The 20,526-nt window shown below is 44.2% G+C and overlaps 1 protein-coding gene across 7 annotated transcripts in view; it reads left to right on the top strand.

Annotated features, from left to right (window-relative positions):
• CEP43 (centrosomal protein 43) overlaps positions 1 to 20,526 on the top strand; it is a 252,623-nt gene that overhangs the window by 221,244 nt on the left and 10,853 nt on the right. For all 7 annotated transcript variants that reach the window (XM_085611361.1, XM_085611359.1, XM_085611360.1 and 4 more), the window contains 2 exons: positions 7,267 to 7,306; positions 9,112 to 9,208. In XM_085611361.1, coding sequence (XP_085467487.1) covers positions 7,267 to 7,306; positions 9,112 to 9,208 — 137 coding nt within the window. The remainder of the gene's footprint in view (positions 1 to 7,266; positions 7,307 to 9,111; positions 9,209 to 20,526) is intronic.

Genomic DNA, 20,526 nt, shown 5'->3' on the forward strand with positions numbered 1-20,526 from the left:
GAGTCCCATTGTAAAATGAGGATCCTGACGTGGCTCCTGGGGAGGCGAAGAACCTGCCGGATCTGGGGGCTCCTGAGGAAGCTCCACAAATTCCAAGGGGGGCACTGGCAACAGTATGTCTGGTGACGCTGGGCGAGAGAATGGCGCCAAACTCTCTCCAGAGGCCTCTGGAGAAGAGTCCATAACTCTGCGCCGACACGGCGCCGAAGCGACGCGCGTCAGCCCCAACCCCGCATCTTCATTCGCTGACTCGGCTGCATCCGGCGTGGACTCGGCGCCGTCCGGCGCCGAAACTATGAGAAGCTCCCCTTCCGAGGAAGGAGCGGGCGCCGGAGCCGGCGAGGTAAGCGTTCAGCGCCGACTCCACCTCATCCATGACGGGCTCCGACTCCGGAGAAAGGAGTGGAGGTGGAGGCGAGCTTCCGGCGCCGACCCCGGCTCCGGACAGGCTACAGCCTGCCCAGGAGCCCAGGGTGAATCCACAGGCTCCGACTCCGGAGAAAGGAAAGAAGTTGGAGCCGAGAAGGCGAGCCTCCGTCGCCGGTACGGCGCCGACCCCGGCTCCGGACAGCGACCGCCTGACCGGGAGCCCGGAGTGTGCTCAAAGCAGGGCTATGAGCACCGGCAAGCACCTGCGGCGCCGCAGGGAGCCCAGCGGGGCTATGCGGCACGGCGGAGGCGCCGTGGGTCGTAGAGGGGGACCCAGGTGGGCCGCGCCCTAACGACTCCACGTGGATCGTAGAGGGGGGCCCAAGCGGGCCACGCCCTAACAGCACCACATCTCTGACGTCCCTGGGAGTCAGAGGCTCAATTTGCGCCAGGGGCGAACCCGCCGCTGAGTCTGTTGGAGATCCCACAAGAAGCGGAGGCCCCAGGAACAGGAGAGGGCCCAAGGGAGGCCTGCAGAGTTGTGTCATATGCCTCCATTTGGGCCCGAGTTTCCCCCACACCCGGAAAGGGTGGGTAGGGCGACTGTCGGGAGCGCACGTCCGGAATGTTCCAGGAACCGGTGCTCCTGACAACAGAAGAAGCGGAGGTCGAAGACCTCGGCGACAAGCGCCTCGACTTACCAAGTGGTGAACGGCGGCCCCGGACCCCGGCGGCCGAACGACGGCAGGACCGGACAGTAGAAGGACCTGCCATGGAAGAAGATGCTGGGGGACGAGACGACTCTGACCTGGACAGCCGCGCCGAGAGAAGCTTCATACGGCGCTCACGCCGAGACTTCGGCTCCAGACTTCGGCTCCAGGTGTTGGCACGCTTCGCAGTCCGTGGAGTCATGGTGCTCGCCCAGCCACCACATACAAATAAGATGCGGGTCCGTTGCGGACATCTGTCGCGAATAGGAATTACAACTTTCAAAGCCCGAAGGCATCGCACACTGTTCCCCGATGCGAAGCGTCGACAAGGCCTAAAAACAGGCCAGAGGAACCGCTCACTCTGGATCAGCGTAGAACGCGGAAAAGAAGGAAACTGATGTCAGCGCGCCGGGAGGGACTTGTATGACCTCGCTGACGTCACGTACGTGGACGACGTCAGGGCAGGGCCGTGTGGCGCTGTCCCCCGGCGCGCAGAGGTGCTACTGCAAAGTTTTTCCTGATCGAGTCTGACGCCTGGGGATATTCTAAGTTAAGGAATCTGCAGCGAGATGTCTCTATCAGATACAGTATGTCGTGTATAATGCAATATTAGTATTTACAAACATGTTGGTTACGTGGTTACATGTTATTTGAGAGAATTGCATACAAGCAAGTTTCTTTAAATACGAAACCTTGCTCCATCAGTGTGCTAGATTTCCACACAGGGAAAGACCTGAGCCATATTGTATTCTGGGTGAGAAGGTCACTCTAGGATGTTTTCATATGATCTGTTTTGTCTCCCTGCTTGGTCTGTGAATACTCCGCGCTGTCCCCTTCGCCCAAATTTCACTTTGATCTCACAGAAGGAGGCTCTGGTGGCTATCAAAGGCTGCAGGTCAGGATCTCCCGAGGACCCTTGTCCTCCGAAACTTTGGAAGGAGTTAGCCAAATCCTCCTCTCAGATGCTGTCTGAAATATGGAACACCTCCCTTACCACAGGCATCTTTCCAGATGTATGGAAGCATGCAACGCTCCTCCCTCTTAAGAAGAAACCAAATGTGGATTCAAGTGAACTCAGTAATTATACACCGATTTCTTTATTACCGGCACCAGCTAAGATGCTTGAAAAAATAGTACAGAAGCAATTGGCCAACTTTACTGAGAGCCACAATATCTTGCAAGATACACAATCTGGGTTCCGTGCGGGGTTCAGTACGGAAACCGCGCTAATTGAGGTGGCGGACTCAATCAGGCTGGAGCTGGATTCAGGGGCATCTGTCATGCTGGTGCTCCTGGATCTATCAGCAGCATTTGATAGGGTTGATCACTCCATCATGATCCAGCGCCTCCAGGACTCGGAGATTGAAGGCACAGTTTTGCTGTGGTTTAAATATTTTCTTAATAAGCGCACGCAGAGAGTGGCGCTCCAACCACACCAATCCAAACGTAAACCCCTATGGTGTGGGGTCCCACAAGGTTCGGCCCTTAGCCCACTGCTCTTCAACATTTATTTGGCCCCATTATTTGCACTGAATGCCAACTGGGGGGTGAAGGCGATTTCCTATGCCGATGATACCCAGTTGGTATTTACTTTTAAAGATTTGTCGAGTGCCTCGTTTGAGAATTTTAAGAGCTGCTTAAAAGATATAGCTCAATGGATGAACAATAACAAACTCAAGCTGAATGCCGACAAAACTGAGGTGCTGTTCTTCGGTAACAGCCAATCCCCCGCCGCAGACCTCTGGTGGCTGGAGGAAATGGGCTGCCCTCCCACCCCAGCAGACTGCACAAAAATCCTGGGTGTAAAATGGCAGGCAGACCTATCTTTCTCGGCCCAAATTCAACAGGGGACAGGTGCATGCTTTGGCGTAAAATTTTACACCTTCTCCCAGAGAACTGCCGCCGGAAGGTGGTCCATGCCTCAGTAACCTCTCGTCTGGATTACGCGAATGGCCTGTATTTAGGCCTCGCAGCACACCAGATTAAGAAATTACAGATGGTCCAAAATGCGGCTGTAAGATTGATTAAACACGTCCCATTTAAGCAGCATATCTCTCCGCATCTCCGGGATCTGCACTGGCTGCCGGTCACCAATAGAATAAAATTTAAGGCCCTAACCCTAGCCTTCCGGGCATTCCACGGATCCTGCCCCTGCTATTTGAAGAAGAGGCTTAGCGCATATAAACAGCCTCGTTCTCTCCTTGAACCTGCTGTGCACCGCACGAGTTACGAAAGCCCGGTTAGGGGGCAGATCCTTTTCACTCAGGGCTGCCATGCTCTGGAACGCCTTGCCAAACGCTTTGCGACAAATTATCTCTGAAACCATTTTTAGGAAAGCAGACAAAACGTGGCTGTTCAACCAGGATTAATTCCTTGTACTCTGTGTTCAACACAGGCTGCCCTGTTCACCGCCAGTCGCTACAGCACCGGGACACCTCTTAGGAGGTAGCTGTTCACGCTCTACAAATGACAGTATTATTATTAATATTATTATTATTATTAAAGCAGCAGTATTTCTCATGCAGCTCATTCTGTCACCTGGCCTTTTTTATGACTTCAGTGGCTAGTTGAACTTTGAGCTTCACCAAGACCGTCATTTTAGAGTCCAAAATTACACATCATGCTAGCCAGTCCAAAGTTTGGCATCTCACCTTTTTAGATAATAAAGATAGTATGACTTGATTTTTTATTAATTGCTCTTTTTAGTAAAAACTTTTCAGCTTTGAGAAGCACCATTATCATTTTTGTAGCTTTGAAGCCACAGTCATGCGTGAACCTTAAGACTAACTATTTTTTAGACGGTGTTTGAACACATCACAAATTACTACTTAAGCACTGCATAAAATCTGCCTAGATTAATGAGACTTTAAAAAAATTCATACATATCACATTTGCGGTCTCTATCATAGAACAAATTTAGAGTTCTAAGGGTAATGTTCTTAGTTTGCCATGGGTGCTTTTTTAAAATTGAGATTCACATGTATATAGGTCTTATTTAAAGTAGAAAGAGATGTAGCTCTAGAAGCTAATGGACCTGAATTTGAGTAAACTAGCATCACAACCATGCTTATAAAAGAGACAAAAGATAAGTAACTGTGTGTAAAACGCAAATCTTGTTGGATACGTTTCAGGTCAAAAATTAAACCACATAGTGAAAGTCTCTTTGTCTGACCCTCGCATCTAGGCCCTGTATCTGGTGCAGTATTCCTTGCAGGCTCACTTCTACATTATAAGGAGTTGTTGGTACAAGGATATGTTCACAGCAGCCTTGTCACCTGGGCTACCTGCATCAAGAAAGCAACCATCTTTGTTACGACAATTACTCTCGAATAAACTTCTGACCAAGTCCTTCTCAAATGCCACAGCAGTAATTGGTGCAGAGATCTTTATTGATACAAAGTTCCTGACAACAGCAAAAGGTCCCTTGTCCAGAAAGTCACTACGATAAATTATTAAATTACCTTCCGAAATGTCCACAATAGCTTGGGTATCTTGAGAAGCAGAGAGTGATTCGGCAGAGATTTATAATTCAGCTAAGAACTTTTAGGCAGGCTGAAAAGAATTATAGAAGCTTACGAAGCATGTACGGAGGTTTTCACTGTATCCGAAGTCCAAGATGTAGGCATGTAGTGTGGTCTCATCATTCTAATGATGATTTTAAATGGGTTCCTGAAGGTGCCTTTAAACACTTGCTTAATGAGTAAGCAGCACACATTGGCACATATACAGAGGCTGAATTTTTCTTGGAAAAAAAAAAATACATACATACATTACCATGGGCGCTTCTCTGGACCATTTTGTGGTGCTGGACTATTTGCAGAGTAGCGCAAGAATGTTGAACTATTGGGCTAGGCCCAGATTTTCGATTCATTGCGTACTTCATATATGTACTCTTTTTAAAAAATATTCAGGTTATACCATCAACTGGGACAAGTCCCTGATGGATATCCTCAGCGGTCACCCCCTCAGACTACCACCAGGCTGTGGGGCCAAAATTGTGACGGAGGTCTTTCAGTATTTAGGTATTTATATCACGGCAGATACGGAGATCTTCTATCAATGCAATCTGTTGGCCCCCCCCCCCTCCAGCACCTCAAAGCTGACGTACAGCATTGGAAGACCCTTCCTCTCATGCTCCTGGGAGGACAGCCCTCTACAAAATGATGGCGCTCCCCCGCTTTCTGTATGTACTACAGAATACACCACACTTGGTCCCGGCTCAATATTTTGCCTCCATAGACTCTGAAGTTCGCAGCCTGTTACGGAGCGACAGTCCACCCCGCATCACACTCTCCAAACTCACCAAGAGCTGGTATGATGGCAGCATAGCGCTACCGGCCATCAGATCCTACTATTGGGCTTCACAACTTATTGTTCTCAATCACTGGATTCATGGACCCATTACCGACCCTGCATATCGGATGGACAGGCACAATATGTTGCCTGGTACATACTTGAGTTCATTGTATGGGGGTTCAAAACTGGAACTGAAATTTACTCCGACCTCTATGACTGTCTCCATCTGGCACGCGGCAAATTCGGCCCTCGGATGGAATAGCAGACTCACGCAGGTGACACCACTGTTCGATTCCTGTCGCTTAGGCCTGCTTTGGCGTCAGCCGGGGTTTGATAAGTGGGACCTGATTGGACTGTCCGAGTTGGGGGATTTGTGGTTGGCGAGTGGAATAGTGCAGTTTAGTGACCTGCAGCAGAAATTTCACCTGCATGAGAACGAAGCTTTCTGTTATCTCCAGGTGCGCAGCACCCTATCTAAGGCGCTTTCTAGAGGAGACGAATACCGGTGTCCTCCCCTTTGGAGGATAGACTCCTAGATGACTACCTTCCAGATAAGGCCATCTCTCTAACCTACCGAAAGCTCCTTAATAATCCGCCGAACCTTCTTGATAAAGTCCGTACGAAATGGTGTGCAGACATGGGTGATATTAATGATGAGGACTGGCGGGAGGCCCTCGCTTCGCCACGCGAGGTGGCGATTCGATCCCGGTTCAAATTAATTCAACTTAAATTGCTGCACAGAGACTATTATACGAGCTCCGCCTTGGTTAAAATGGCTCTGCTTACTTCTCCAGTGTGCCCACGTGGCTTTGGCCAGGTGGGCACCTATTTGCATCAATGGTGGGAATGTCCAACTCTTCAGAGGTACTGGGGGGAGATCATCTCAGCCTTATCCCTGATTTGCGGTAAGGAGATTGAAGATACTCCGAGGCTATGTCTTTTCAATATGTGGGAAGCCACTGACCTGACCAGGCCGGAGCGACTGTGGGTTTCTCTGGGGTGCATGGTTGCTAAGCGCAACATTGCGAGAACGTGGAAGGGGGGAGTGGCCTTGAAGTGTTCGGATTGGGAGTCCGTAATGGACTGGTGCATGCAGGCTGAAAGAGCGGTGTATGAAAGCAGAGGCTGCCCGGGCAAGTTGGCAAACATTTGGGCCCTTTGGAACGAAAGTAGAGGTTGGCTATGTACCCCCTTTAAAGACACCTCTCCATTCGCTGTAAACAGTGAAACGCTGTAGTCCCATGCTCCCTGAGATCGACCCCTCAGTGGGCATCCCGGATTTTAGCTCCAGTACAATGTGCCCAATCGAGCTGTTTACGATTATTTGTTGGCCACATTTGCTTTTATCTTGATCGTATTGCTTTACGACTGCTCTTTTGTGGTGTTTGTGTTATTTTTTTTTTCTTTTCTTTAAATAAAACGATTAGAAAAAAAAAAAAGAATGTTGAACTACCTCTACAGAAATGATTAGAGAATGTTTGTTTCATTCTGTGCAAAACTCAATAAACTTACCTGGATCTCCGTAGGCATTTTAATTCTGGATCTTAAGTGGGATGCAGGGACTCTTTTGAAGGCTCACTTTTCCATAATACAGTAAACATATGTACCTCCATGTTCTGCTCGTTTATGACTCTGTAGCCAGCCTATGCCAGCAGCCATTGTTACTCAGCAGACAAAAGGTTAGTCAGGCCCACCTCTGTAACTTTTAGATCTTTTCTCTATCTCTAGTATAGGACGAACTAACGTTGATTGCGATAATTTAGTCCAGCACATTCAAGAAGTATGGACTACGATTAAAAAATATATTTGTATGCATTTGAAATTAATGTAAAATGAATTTGTTCTATTTTGAGTAATAATTGATTTGTTGCCAATATTCTTTTATCTATAGGTAGTGGAGAGGAAGAGGATTATATGGATGATTTCAATAGGTAAGAGACATTGGATGTAAGACCCTGGATCAGGCAATTTAGTCATTAAGTTGGTTGTAATGGAGTAGTTTTGGTTTTACCATTATTGTTTTACCCTTATTGTTAGTTTTACCCTTTTATTATTAATTGACTTGTACTGACTTCTCTGCTGTTGCACTTAGAAGGTGTTAGTATGTGTACCCTAAAGTCCTTTATAATGAGTAATTTATATTTGTTTGTATCATAAAATAAGCCCATAATTCACTGAACAATGGTACCTCTTTGCAAACAATATAGTTGCTAACGCTGGATGCCCAAACAAAACATTAAACAATAGAACAAAACTTCATAAAATGCCCCCATGATATAGGCACAGACAGTAAAAAAGGTGTAGATAATTCTGTAACAAGTTGAAATAGCTTAAACAGCAGTAGTAGCATACAAAGAAGGAATGCCGAAGGGTGTGGTGGTAGGGGTGGCATAGAAGAAAAGTTAGAAAAGGAAGACACTGCTTGGGGGAGAGGTTAAGGTGGTTCAGGAATTGTACAAGCCAAATATGGTAAGTACAGGAAATCTGTGACATTAATTAGTGATATGTAAAGAAACAAGAGAAACCTACTGCATAGTTAGGATTAAATAGACAAATGTGGAAGTAGCAAGTGCCTATAATGGCGAAAGTGACATGCAAGATTAACAGGAATTGAGGACAGAAAATGTGACAAAGGCAAGAAAAGGAGTAACTAATATGGAAGTCATAGGAATTGAGGAAGAGGAAAGAACATACTGGGAAAATACTTGAGGAAGTAGAGCTTAGCTGGCCTCTTTGAATACATAAGGGATATAAAACAGAGCTGTTGGATTCTGTGTGTTTGCTTGCACTTGCGTTAGGAGCTTGAGGGTATTGCGGTGATACATGGCTATTGTGATGCTCTTGAAGAAAAGTGTTAGTTGGTGGTGCCAGAAGGAAAAAGAACTGAAGAGCTAGATTTTTTAGGAGAGCTTTGAACAACTGGCTACTTCATTCGTAGCATCTCGGAAGAACACATAAAAGCTCTTGCTTGGATAATACCTGTTTTACTACTTAGTCTCTCATTGCAAGTTAGCCAGACTTGACTTTGCAGGAGAACAATGTATGGTGCACCAGAGTGCTGCAGTGGGTCAAAGCTGCTGCCCTCAGCCCCATCCTGCAGAACATCTCTCTGGCCCGGGGTATCTGAACATGGAATTATTGGGTCCACAGTTTACACACCAGATTATTTCTGGTATGGCACACTTTTAATTTCGACATGTGTGATTTCATGCAGAGTTAACATCCTGGGGGAAATATTAGTTTCAGGGTGTGTTCCTGAGACAAGTACCTCTGCTGTTGATATTTTACACCCAATAATGTATAAATTGAAACAGCAATGCCATGACGTCTTGAAAGGCCAACCTTTATATATCTTCTCACTTAAATTTTTTGTTCTGACCATCTGAATTGATAGCCCTTTAAGGTGTAGGGGAATAGTCTGAAGAAAGTGAAGTTGCACCTACATTTTCGAACATGTAACGATATGTTCGCTCATATGTGTACATATTTGTAGGACTAAGTCTTCCAAAAAGCTTATTAATGTTGATTAGTTGTAGGTTATCGACTTTCTTCTTGAACAAAATGTATGATGTGGACAGTAGCTCCAGTTAGCTGCCATCTACATTTTCAATCATATTTTTGGATGGACAGAATCAAATTGGTTGTTCCTAGGATCAAGAAAAATAATCGTGATTATACAAATGGTAGAAAAAGATTTATGAATTAACAAGATGGATTATTTTCTTCTCCATTTTAGTACCAGTCATCGATCTGACAAAAGCGAATTTAGCATAGGAGAAGAAATAGAGGAAGACTTATCAGTTGAAATTGAAGACTTCAATGCTAGTGATAACGTAAGATACATTTTTGGTTTTGGTTGTGTTTTCTTAATTTTCTCTGTATGAGGGTATGACATAGCTGAAGGATGCTAGTCTAGCGCTGGGAAAGATGTATGTAGTACAAATATGCTAATACTTTTGGCTTGACCATCTCCAACATTTCATGAGTCTTTAACACTTTATGTACCCTTTGGTAATGTTTCAAATAGTATTGTTGATAATGATATCACACACATGTCTGAAATGGTATCCATGTCACAGATTTGATACCTTAGTACTGGAGGGACTCTTGTAAATAACCACATTTTCCAATATGTATTGAAAATAGCCTGTCGAAGAGATTTCACAGTGCAATAGTGAGCGAGTTGAAACCAGTGCATTACAATCTTACTTTGAAAATTAATTGTGCTCCCCCATTTTATGCATCTAATGCACAAAAAAGGAATGGATCCTCTTTCTGAAAACCTTCAAGGACATCTGTGAAACGATGTAGATCTGGACATGGTGAATGCTGTTCTAAGTTTAATGTGGACTGAAGTGCTACTGCGTCACTGTGAGTGTGCGTGCAGTCGATCAGTTTCTTGGACTATGATATGACTCATGAATGAGAATGATTGTTTAGAGAGGTGCCTGACTTTTTTTTTTAAAGATTGAAAGAAAAAATAGCTGCAGCCCTGTTTTTAGGTTTGTTGATACCTTCCAAAGTTTTTCAACAGTAATAAAACATGTTAAAAGGATTCAGTCAGAAGCAAATGCTGTTGACGACTGTGCCACAACAGCTGCAGCATTACTGCCTTGTTAGGGCTAGATGTGTGCCTTTGCTGTCTTCCACCATCCCAGTTGCTCTGGATTTCCATAACACATCTTCTGTGGTACCCCCATTTTGCTGCACTGTTCTCTCTTGATGATGGTTGAGAGTTTGGGGTGACTGGACTGTCTAGTGATTTTGGACACCTGGAGAGAGATCAGCTTGTAACAATGATTCTCTTCCAGGGGACTCTAATCAATAGTTATACGCACTGAATTGTACCTCCCACATGCCGGATCCTAGAGCATTTTTGCAAAATAAATAGTGTGTATGTATGCCCTTTTAGGGGGAAAAATGACTGCAGCCTAAAGAATGCTAGAAATGACCAAATGTATTTATTTTTTCCTTTTAAAATATCTCCAATTGTAGGAGATTAGTCACTATACCTAAAGTGACTAGAAATATCACTTACAAACCTCTTAAAATAAGAAAAATAAAGGGAATGCTGGACAATTCTTGCAGGTAGGCTGCACTAGCAAAGCAGAAAACTAACACTATGCCTTTGAGAGCCTCATCCTTTGTCCAGTGTCCCATCATGCCGCAGAGGTGATAGATCAGTTAATTTTTGCAGCGTAAATCTTTTCTGGATTCCCATGCTGTGCATTATTACGCTTTCTAGTGGTTTGGTCCGGAGTTTAGCATTTTTCTTTTTAGTCCTTTTCCTATATTTAGGTCTCGCCTGATCCAGCGCATGCGCTGGTTTGGCCGAGACATTTAGTAGCTGCTTTGAAAAGTGCTACCAAAGCGGCCACCAACTTACTGTCACGCGCTGCTGCGCGCGCATCCCTACCGGATTATAAAGGTTTATATAGTGCAAGGAGTGGCGAAAATTTGCACAGAGGTAATCAGTGCTTAATTTGTAATAACGTAAGTCCCTACCCATTGGCTGTGCCAGCGCTGCAATGACAGTACCTGCACAACTTCGAACCATCACACTACTTGAAGTGTGACAATCCAAACTATTTTAGGCCCGCAGAGCAATAAGAATGGCTTGGGTGGCAGCAGTTAGTTGTATTTAATGTACATTGAATTAATAAACAGCTGTTGTACATTGAATTGATAAACAGCTGTTGTTCAGCTCATGTCTAAATCACACAAACAGCGCGAGCATGTGGCAGCTGTCATAAGTGCCGGTGTTTACAATTAAGTGCCGGTGCTGAGCACCGGAAACCTCCTGCTCAAATTAGGCACCCTAAATTACATGCCAATATCTAGGACTACATTAATGGCCGAAGACGGTAGTACTTTGAGTACTAAACCCATCTTTAATTCCTCTCCGGTAGAGGCCAACACCTCAACGTGCAGGAATATATTCTATAAGGAGACCATGCAGTTGTGATACACAGTACATACCTTCAACTCTTTAAATGTGCCTAGGGATGGTTCGAATGTAGCTGGCTTCCTACAAAAAATACTTGTAGGTCTAAAAGGAGAAAGGCAGCGCAGCTAATTTGACATAGACTTCTAGGGAAGGAAATGTGCCCTATGCTCCAGCTGCCAACCTTGGAGCCTGGGGACTGAGGTGTAAGCCCAGCGTCGGCAGAAGATTTAACATTGTGTGATTCTGAGCACCTCCGTTAATCTACCTGTACCTGAATGGGAGGAAAATGTATTTGTGTATTCCCCACTTAATGCACATGATCTTGTGAATCGTCTCCTGACCCCTCACTAATGTACAGCCCTCGTTGCTTCACAGCACTACATAAATACAAATATATTCATGCATGGGAAGCACTTTCATTTGCATCCTTTGTCATCACAGGTGTCCTCATTAAGACTGCTCCGGGGTGTAGAAGTAGAGACTAGGAGCAGGATCACAAAATGTTTGATTGGCGCTATCATTATCATCATCTTTATGCGATTAAAAAAACGTAATCATAAGAGTACATACTACATAAAATCGGCCAAAAATAAAAACATAATTTTTTTTATAAATGCATAGATTTTCGACAACGAGCAATACTTTAAAAAAAGGAAGTAATGGCAAAACAGGTTGCTTGATCCTTAATAGTCTGCAGAAAAATAAGAGCAGGTGTCCTCATTAAGACTGTTCTTGGGTGTATAAGTAAGAGAGTAGGCGCCAGATCACAAAACATTTTGATTAGCAAAATATTTTATTAATCATATGTGGTTTCTCTTCCTCTGCTTGTACCACCTTCCTTTGTTCTGCCTTTAGCACTTGAAATAGAAAGCTGCAAAGGGACCCAAAATCTGATCAAAATATGCCCTGCTCTTTTCTGATTTTGTTATGTTGCACCTCCTCTCCCCCTCCCTCCGCTTCCACTCCCACCCCCTCCACCACCACTCCCTCCTCCCTCCACCTCCAACTCCACTCTCCCACCTCCACCCTCACTCTCTACACCTCCCTCACTCACCCCTCCCTCCACCTCCACACCCCCTCCCCCCACCCACTCCCTCCCTACATTTTATATATAAAGTGTCAAATGGTTATAACACTTTTTTAATTCTAAATTATAACTTTTAAACATGCTGCACAACATTCACAATACTCTGCAACACGTTAAAAACGTTAACAAAGCCAATAGTTCTCTCAAATCACTTATAAGGCCCCAAAGGCGAGACCTATTGGCTATGCCAATGCTTGTTGTTGTTAGTGGACATCAACAGTACCTCTATTTGGTGTCCCTTGTGACGTCGTCCTGCTTCCTACTGGATGCTCCTACTGGATGCTCCCACCTTTCGTCGCCATATTCTTATTCTTTTTTTCCACTGTTGCTGATGCTCTCCATCACTAGGAAGAAATTGACCGAAGTTCGGGAAAAAATCATCGAAGTCCACTGAATTTGGAAAAGAATATCTGAGAATTAGTACCGGAGAAGAGTTTGAGAGAAAGAGTTGAATTTTTATCAATGGATTTGGAGAATGCCCTACAGGGGGGTCCGTGTGTGGCCTAATAAAGAACACCGTTCCAGTTCTGCAAAAATTGTAACCACAATCAACAGAGAAATCAAGTCATCGAAGGACAGATAAGGGTTTTTAAGTCGGAAACAGACAAGTTGCGAGCAGAATATTGAAGCTCGACGACAGATTCGTCTGCGAAAGACTCATCGACGATAGAACTAGAAGATGACAGAGAATCTCTATGCCAAACAACGGGCAGCCAAAATCAACAGGAAGAAGAGGTGACTTGAGGCTGAAATGGCCGCCTTTCTACAGTAGAAAAAATACTTCAATGAAAGTCTAAAGGCTTTTTGAATCCAAACAAAGACTTCAACACTGAAGGATCAGTTAGAAAATGAAGTCGAGCAAATCAAGCCTCCTTTAACCCGAGAGCCTCAGGAAGAGGAGGTGGAACTCCTCTGTGAAGAGCAAGTAGAACTAATGGCAGGGTTGTACCAGGGATCAGAGGAATCTGAATATACTGAGAGGAAATGGCAAGACCTGGAAACCGACTCACCAGAGGAGGAGGTGGACAGCTATCCATCAAGGCTATCACCGCCCGATGACATTGGCATCTACAACCAGGTGGTTAAGAAGGCGGAGGACAAATATGGGGTGTAGCTGGGAACAAAAAGACCACGGTCATGTTCCCTGCTGGGAACACTTATACCCACACAGGCCAAAAGTCAATTCCTGCTTATGCTTGGTAGTGTTTTGGACCAGGGAAGTGAGGCCTTCAAAGAACCCGCCACATGCAGAGCTGTGATTCCAATGGCGGAGAAGACGTCCAAGGACCCCGCCTACATAAAGGATACAGGGCCGGCTGATTTGATGCTTACCTCAACAGCACGGAAGTCAGCAAACATACCATCAACCTCTGGGCCGCCTCAAGAAAAGGAGAGACAGAGAATAGACCTCATGAGTCGCAAATTTGAGCGAATCACAGCAAACAAGTGGCTCATAGCCAACTCTAATGCCCTCCTAAACTGCCATGCCTATCAGCAGTAGGAGGAGAGGGAGGAACTTGTGAAAAACCTCCCTGAACAATATAGAAAGAGAGCAGCACACCTGGCAGAAGATAGCAAAAATATTGCCAACTCGTGCCTCAAGTCTGCTTTGGATGCGGCGGATACATCCAGTCGCCAAATGATGGGCAGTTCAGAGGAGGTATGCGTTTGTGCAGGCCCTCCGGGAGGGGCAGCTTCCAGGCAGGAACATCCCCACAATAGTTCCAAGGTTGCAAATAGTCATCTATACCCCCAGCATAGTTGGCAATACCAGCAGCAAGGACAGCAGTCCATTTGTGGAAGAACCCAGGATCGAGGCCAGCAGCATTGGGGAAGGCTCAATCCCCACTAAAAAGTGACTTAGCTTCAGTCCACAGCCACTCACTAACAACATCAGTGAGAGACATAAACAAAAAACTCAAACTCCTGCACACAACACCAGTGGGAGGCAAAATACAAAACGTCCTTCAGGAGTGGTGAAAGATAACATCAGAGAAATGGATCCTAAACTTAATACTGTATGGGTATTGCAAAGAATTAGACAAAATACCTCCATCAAGGGGAACCAAAAAAAAATGTCCACTCAAGAGAAGAAACATCTTGTCTTATCAAAGAGGTAGAAGAATTGCTGGAAAAGAAAGCAATACAGACCGTTCCAAGATTAGAAAAGAACAAGGGAAATTACTCCACATTTTACCTAATTGCAAATATATGTGGATCCTGATGACCAATTCAAGGCCTCAGGTTTATAACGAAGTTTATCAGAACTCAAAGATTCAAAATGACAGCATTTCAGGAGGTTATACTTCAGTTGTAAAGAGGGGATCACATGGCTACCATAGACATAAAGGACGCGTACTTGCACATCCCAATAAATGCAAGACTCAGAATATTCCTCAGGTTTGTGGTAAACAAGACTCACTACCACTTCATTGTACTGGCCTTTGGAATCAAATCAGTGCCCTAAGAGTAATTACAAAGTGTCTAGCAGCAGTGGCAGCACACTTAAGAAGACAAGACATACATGTCTACTCTCACCTGGACGACTGGTTTGTTAGAGCCAACTTGTACAACAAATGCAGAGAGCTTGTACAGCAGGTACTGAGAACACTATACTCATTGGGTTTCTCAGTAAACATGGAAAAGTCATCACCACCAGAACAAGAAAAGATGTTTCTGGGGGCAAGGATCAACTCAAGCGAAAGGAGAACATAATCACTGTTGAAAGAGAAGCAGTTTACCGGAAGGGGCAAGTTCTGCAGTGAGGGCTATGTAGAAGTCATTAGGGAAGGTGGCATTATACATCCCTTGATCCAATATTCAAGACTTCACATGAGACCAATCCAAGAATCGCTGCAAAACCAATGGTCACAAGCAACAGGGAGTTGGGAAGATCTAGGGGTTGTCACTCAGAAGGTACTATAGGAGATAGCGTGGTGGGACATGTCACATATAACACAAGGGAGAACATTTGCACAACCATCTCCAACAGTGACCATTGCAACAGACGCCTCACATATGGGATGGGGAGCTGACATAGGCAAACTCGAGGTGAGGGGTCTGGAAGGAGCATGATGCGGTTCAACATATCAGCATCCTGAAACTAAAAACAGTGTTGCGAGCCTTAAGAGCCGTTCAGAAAGAGCTATTGGAAAAGACAATACAACTGCCATGTTTTATATCTAGAAACAGGGAGGGCCACAATCCCTGGCCCTGTCAAAACTAGCCCACGAAATCTGCAAGTGGGCAATTTAGAGGAGAATGGAAATAATTGTAGTTCATCTGCCAGGAAAAGACAATATTGAGACCGTCGGACTGAGCAGACAAGCCTCATGCTACCAAGAATAGAACTGAAACAAGGAGTCCTCAAAAGGATCTTTCAGAAGTCGGGGACTCCAGAAATAGATCTGCTTGCTACTCCAAGGAACGCTTTGCCTCCAGACAACCATAGCTCCAATCCCTGGGGAATGTACTGTCGATAAACTGGTCGGGGACATTTGCGTACGCCTTTCCCTCAATACCACTGATACACAGGGTGATCAACAAATGCAGAAACAGCAGGATGACACTAATACTCATTGCCCCGCAATTGACGAGAGAGTCCTGGTTCTCAGAGCTGGTAGAATTAGCATTAGGGAACATTCACAGATTGCCAAATGATCAAGATCTGTTGTCAATGAAAGAAGGAAGGGTACTACACCCAGAACCAGAGTCTTTGAGCATGGCAGCGTGGTTCCTGAAGACTTAAGCTGCCGAAGAATACAATGGCTGTTGTAAGAGAAGCAAGAAAGCCAACAACTAGGAAGTGCCAAATGGCAAAATTTAAAAGATACTCCATATGGTGTCTTAATGAGGGACTATTAAGAAGAAATACAAGAGACAAGACCATATTTAAGTATCTAACACATCCTCTAGATGGAAGCTAACTTATGCATCCTTAAAGGTACACCTAGCAGCAATAGTGGCTTACACAAGAGCCCACATTAGGAGAAGTTTATTCACAGCAACAGTAACAAGGTGGTTTCTGGAAAGGGTTAAGAGAATTGCATCACTAAGAAAGGTACCTGCACCCACATGGAATTTAAATGTGCTTCTCTCAGAGTTAAGGAACGCACCCTTTGAACCTTTGCACAAGGCATCATTGCAAATACTCACACTAAAGATCGCATTTCTGGTGGACATAGCTTTTCTCTCAGTTGTACTTGAAGACATTCCTCGGACCTGTTTCTGTGGGCAGTGTTTAATTAAACCAACTGTTCCTGTTTTGCAAAGCGCCTCTTGTCTTTTGTTTTATCAAGGTAAATTCATATTTGAGAAACACTAATATGGCGTGCCCACATGGGCAATGTACAGATACAGGTAACCTGGTTAAAGAGTGAAAAGTCTACCCACATCAACCTGGTGGAGTAAAGAGCTGCCCATCTAACTCTGAAATGATTCTTCACATTGTTCATCCTAGTACCCTTCTTGTTCAGATCGACAATACAACCACAGTGTATTCTATGAACAAGTAAGAGGGAACACACTTGAGACCATTGTCCCTGGATCCCCAAACCATTTGAAAATGGCTGTTTGTGAGAGGTTGGACTATTACTGCAGACTATCTACTGGGGACTCCAAATGAACAAGCGGAGACTCGCAGTAGACTAATGCAAGAAAATCACAACTGTACCCTCAACAGAGATGTGCTGCAAAGCATCTTCAAAAATTGCCATACTTCGCCTCAAGATATTACCAACCATGGGAGGGCTGGTTCACCAGGTCGAAACCAAACTTCATCGCATCTAGGTTGACCGACTTGCCACCAGTATTTGCTAGGTGTCAGCTGTCAATGGCCTGGAAGAACCCTGGGGTACAGAGCTGGCTGTGGGGAATCCGCAAGTGGGCTAGTTGTGAGGGAGCAGTGTTGGCAAGGGAGGTTAACCGTGGATTTAGACCTGGAAATTGGGCAGAGGTCTGGAACTAAATACAAGTATGATCCTCACACAAAGTAATGGGATGCTGATTCGACAACACAATCTAAATGTATCTTTAAATAAAAAGATAACAGAGAAAAGGGAGAGTAGTCCTCTCTCTTAAAGATGAGAAGCCTCACTCACCCAAAGGGGACATGCTTCATCATTGGGTCCCCCCTTGCATACTGTAACCGCAAGGTATACAGTGTGGGCTACAACTCTCCAAAGAGTGGAGCGTGAGGTGTTTTAGAAGGTTACCAATTTAGGCAATAGGAGTGAGGGGCAAAGTGCAAATAAAGAGCAAAAAGGTGTATTAAAACTAGCTCCTAGGTGACAAAAACAAATTTAATAAATGTCCCCATGGGCTAGAGTTAAAAAGAAAGTGATGTACAGGACTGAAAAAATGTCCTAATCGTCAACAGTCAACATGTTTCTGCCAATGACTAAGGAGTTTGCGGCATTCATCAGGACCTCAAACGTTGTCACTCTGCTAAGAATATGTGAAAAAATAACTTAAAAACCATACTTCATTGTTATGGTAGTTATGACAGAGGTACCAGCTGCAGTCCGGTCCAATGTCTAGGCGGTAATTTGAATTTACCTCCACCTTTATGGGAGTTATGCCTCAGATCATAGATTCTTCAATTGTTCTGTGTCCCTCCTTAAACTGTTTGACCGTTGACGATTAGGAATTTTTTTCAGTCCTGTACATCACTTTCTTTTTAACTCTAGCCCATGGGGACATTTATTAAATTTGTTTTTGTCACCTAGAAGCTAGTTTTAATGCACCTTTTTGCTCTTAATTTGCACTCTGCCCCTCACGCCTATTGCCTAAATTGGTAACCTTCTAAAACACCTCACGCTCCTCTCTTTGGAGAGTTGTAGCCCACACTGTATACCTTGCGGTTACAGTGTGCAAGAGGGGACCCAATGATGAAGCATGTCACCTTTGGGTGAGTGAGGGTTCTCGTTTTTAAGAGATAATACTCCTCTCTCTTTTCTCTTTTCTCTGTTATCTTTTTATTTAAAGATACATTTAGATTGTGTTGTCGAATCAGCATCCCATTACTTTGTCTGAGGATCATATTCTGGAGTAGTGATGGGGATGTGATTATTTACTCCGTTTGTAAGAACCCTCTAGTGTGAGATACTAAACACAAGTAGACATACCCCAACTAAGGAATGATTGGCAGATAGTGCACCATGAATTTGACGCAGGCTTGTCATGAACAAGTATGGATATCAAGGTAGAAGGGTCGAAGCAGTGGGTAGCTCGACGACATCCAGCATGAACCCCAGGCCATAGTAGGTGAGGAAAGAACCGCGGATACACAACCTGCAAACACTCCTACAAATAGATGCAACTTAGCAAAGCCCTAAATACATTGTTCCACCACTCTGTGGCATGGCTATTTTTTGAACGTTACGGTTAGCTCTGCATTGTAAAATCTACACAATTATGTATGCTATCTAATGGTATTGGGGGACAAAAGATTGATGATGTGATGTGAAATTCAATAAACTACGTTAAAGGAAATAAAACATGATCCATTGGAAATGCCCTTTTGATTGATTGGCCACGAATGTTTCTCAACGTCTTTTCCATACCATCCCACAGAGTCCAACAGTAATAATCTAGTTGCAATATCCCAGAGCAAGAATGATTTTTGTAGCCCTGGAATGGCCACGTTAGTGATGGTTCACAGATCTGCACCTATCAGAGAGACCACACATGAAGTTGCCTTGCAAACTTCATGTTCTGTACTAGTTTGGAGGTCAGATTCAACATCCCAACTTACCATATTGAACTTAGCGGATTGGCTCCTAAAATCTTGCACATATGGATCTTCTGCAAGACTGTTTGGAGAGTTTGAAAGAGGTGAAGAAATTGTCCACTAGAGCGTCCTATGCATTTAAGTGGAAGAGATTCTGCATCTGGTGTATACAGAATAACTGTAACCTGTTAGGTGCCAACAGAAGGTCATTATTCCATATCTTTTACATACTGCAAGGTCTGGCCTTTCCTTTACATCTATTAAGGATACACCTTGCCTCGATTACTGCTTATAAGTATTCCCCCTCAAAAGCCTCTTTTTTTAAAAATAGCAGTGGTGAAGGATTTCTTACAGGTTATCAAGATCCTCCCATTTGGGCCCCTTCTGTCCATGCAAATTAAATATTGTGCTTTCATAGTGATGGGCCCACCTTTTGAAGATATATATTACGCAACTATGAAGCATAGGTCATTGAAGACAGTTTTTCTGGTCTCTATTACTTATGTGTATAGTCCACGAAACCCAGGCCCTGTGTTCACACGTGCCATGCACAGCTTGTCATAAAAACTGAGTGGAAATAAAAACACACCGTTCCTCTGTCCTGAAGGTGGTGTTGGATTTTCATGTAAATCAAACCATTTCTTTGCCATCTTTCCTGAACCCTTCTAATTCAGCAGAAAGGGCTCTTCATTCATTAAATGCCTAAAATCTGACCATCTGTTTGTAAATTATGGACTAGTAAGGCCTAGTCTTTACATGTCAAAACAGTCCATTTCAAGAAGGATAATTTATTGCATTACATTTTCTTACCAGTTAGCGCATACACCTCTCCCTTGAAAGCTTAAGGTACATTCAACTAAGGAAAAACAACCTACAATGGCTCTATTAAGAAATGTGCCTATTTCACAGATTTTGTAAAGCTGGTATGTAGAGAACATAGATACCTTTCCCAGACATTATTGTTCGGATTCAGATTTAAGAGCAGATGCCCAAGTGGGTCAAATCTCTTGGCGAAATCTATTTTGGTGATATTGAGGCCTGTTTTGTTTTATCTTCTTGTGCACAGAATTTACAGGATCCCCTGTAAGAAAAGGAAAACTGCCTTACCCATAATCCTAGTACTCATCAGGGGGAACCCTCATCAAAGTCATAAACAAACCTTCTGGAAAAGATGTTAAAACAGGATTCTGCCTCTTAGGATCCTCACTGAATACATCCGCGGGATCTTGTAACACTATTTCTTCAAATCATGAAAAAAATTATTGTTAGATATAACACCTCAATTTCCATAAAGTAAAGTTACCTCCAGTAAGGAATGACAGGCTTGCTGTTTACTGACATGTCTGTGCTATGAAAGGTATCTAATCAATGTCCTGAGACCACATTG

This window comes from Triturus cristatus, chromosome 6 (genome assembly GCF_964204655.1).
Source record: "Triturus cristatus chromosome 6, aTriCri1.1, whole genome shotgun sequence".
NCBI lineage: Eukaryota > Metazoa > Chordata > Amphibia > Caudata > Salamandridae > Triturus > Triturus cristatus.